Source organism: Trypanosoma theileri (assembly GCF_002087225.1).
Source record: "Trypanosoma theileri isolate Edinburgh chromosome Unknown TM35_Tth_45_V1, whole genome shotgun sequence".
In the NCBI taxonomy this organism is placed as follows: domain Eukaryota; phylum Euglenozoa; class Kinetoplastea; order Trypanosomatida; family Trypanosomatidae; genus Trypanosoma; species Trypanosoma theileri.
Genome location: NW_021639887.1, coordinates 110,594 through 111,127, shown reverse-complemented (window position 1 = coordinate 111,127; position 534 = coordinate 110,594). Strand labels below are relative to the sequence as shown.

Below are 534 nucleotides of genomic sequence, written 5' to 3'. Positions count from 1 at the left end.
ACCTTGAGGACAAGGACCACTATCATCAGCACCTTGTGCTTGTCGTGGTTCTTGACCAGGAGGAAGAGCATCTGCAGCCTTTGCAGTTTCACCAGCCACCACCACAAACACGCAGTGAAGACTGAGAAGGAGAGCCAGAAGATACAACAGAGGTCGCATCAACAAAGAAAATACAAATTCTCCTGTTTTCGTTATCTCAACCAAGCACCAAGAATAAAAGAAAAACAGAAAATAAGTGTAAACGATGATACAACGGCAAAAAAAGAATACATGTAAACAAAAGAAGAAAAACAAGAAAAACAAAAAACAAAAAAAAAAGCATGCAACAAGAGACAACTCACAAACTGCCCAAGGATAGCAAAGAAAAAAGAAACAAAAACAAAATAATAACAGAAACGAAGGTATCATCAAACACATAATGCAGAAACCCACGGCTATGCTTGAGTTAAAATGCAACCAAAAATATAAATGTATCATAATTATTTTTTGTCTTTCTGAACAAAGCATATCATCATAACAGTCCAGGCCAAAACA

At 36.7% G+C, this 534-nt stretch overlaps 1 protein-coding gene across 1 annotated transcript in view; it reads right to left on the bottom strand.

The window, feature by feature from the left end:
* Positions 1–511: 511 nt before the first annotated feature.
* Positions 512–534, bottom strand: part of TM35_000451370 (uncharacterized protein) — a gene marked incomplete at both ends in the record, with an annotated part of 906 nt that continues 883 nt past the window's right edge. Inside the window, one exon of the mRNA XM_029030234.1 lies at positions 512–534. This exon is cut by the window's right edge and continues 883 nt beyond it. Coding sequence (XP_028878465.1) covers positions 512–534 — 23 coding nt within the window.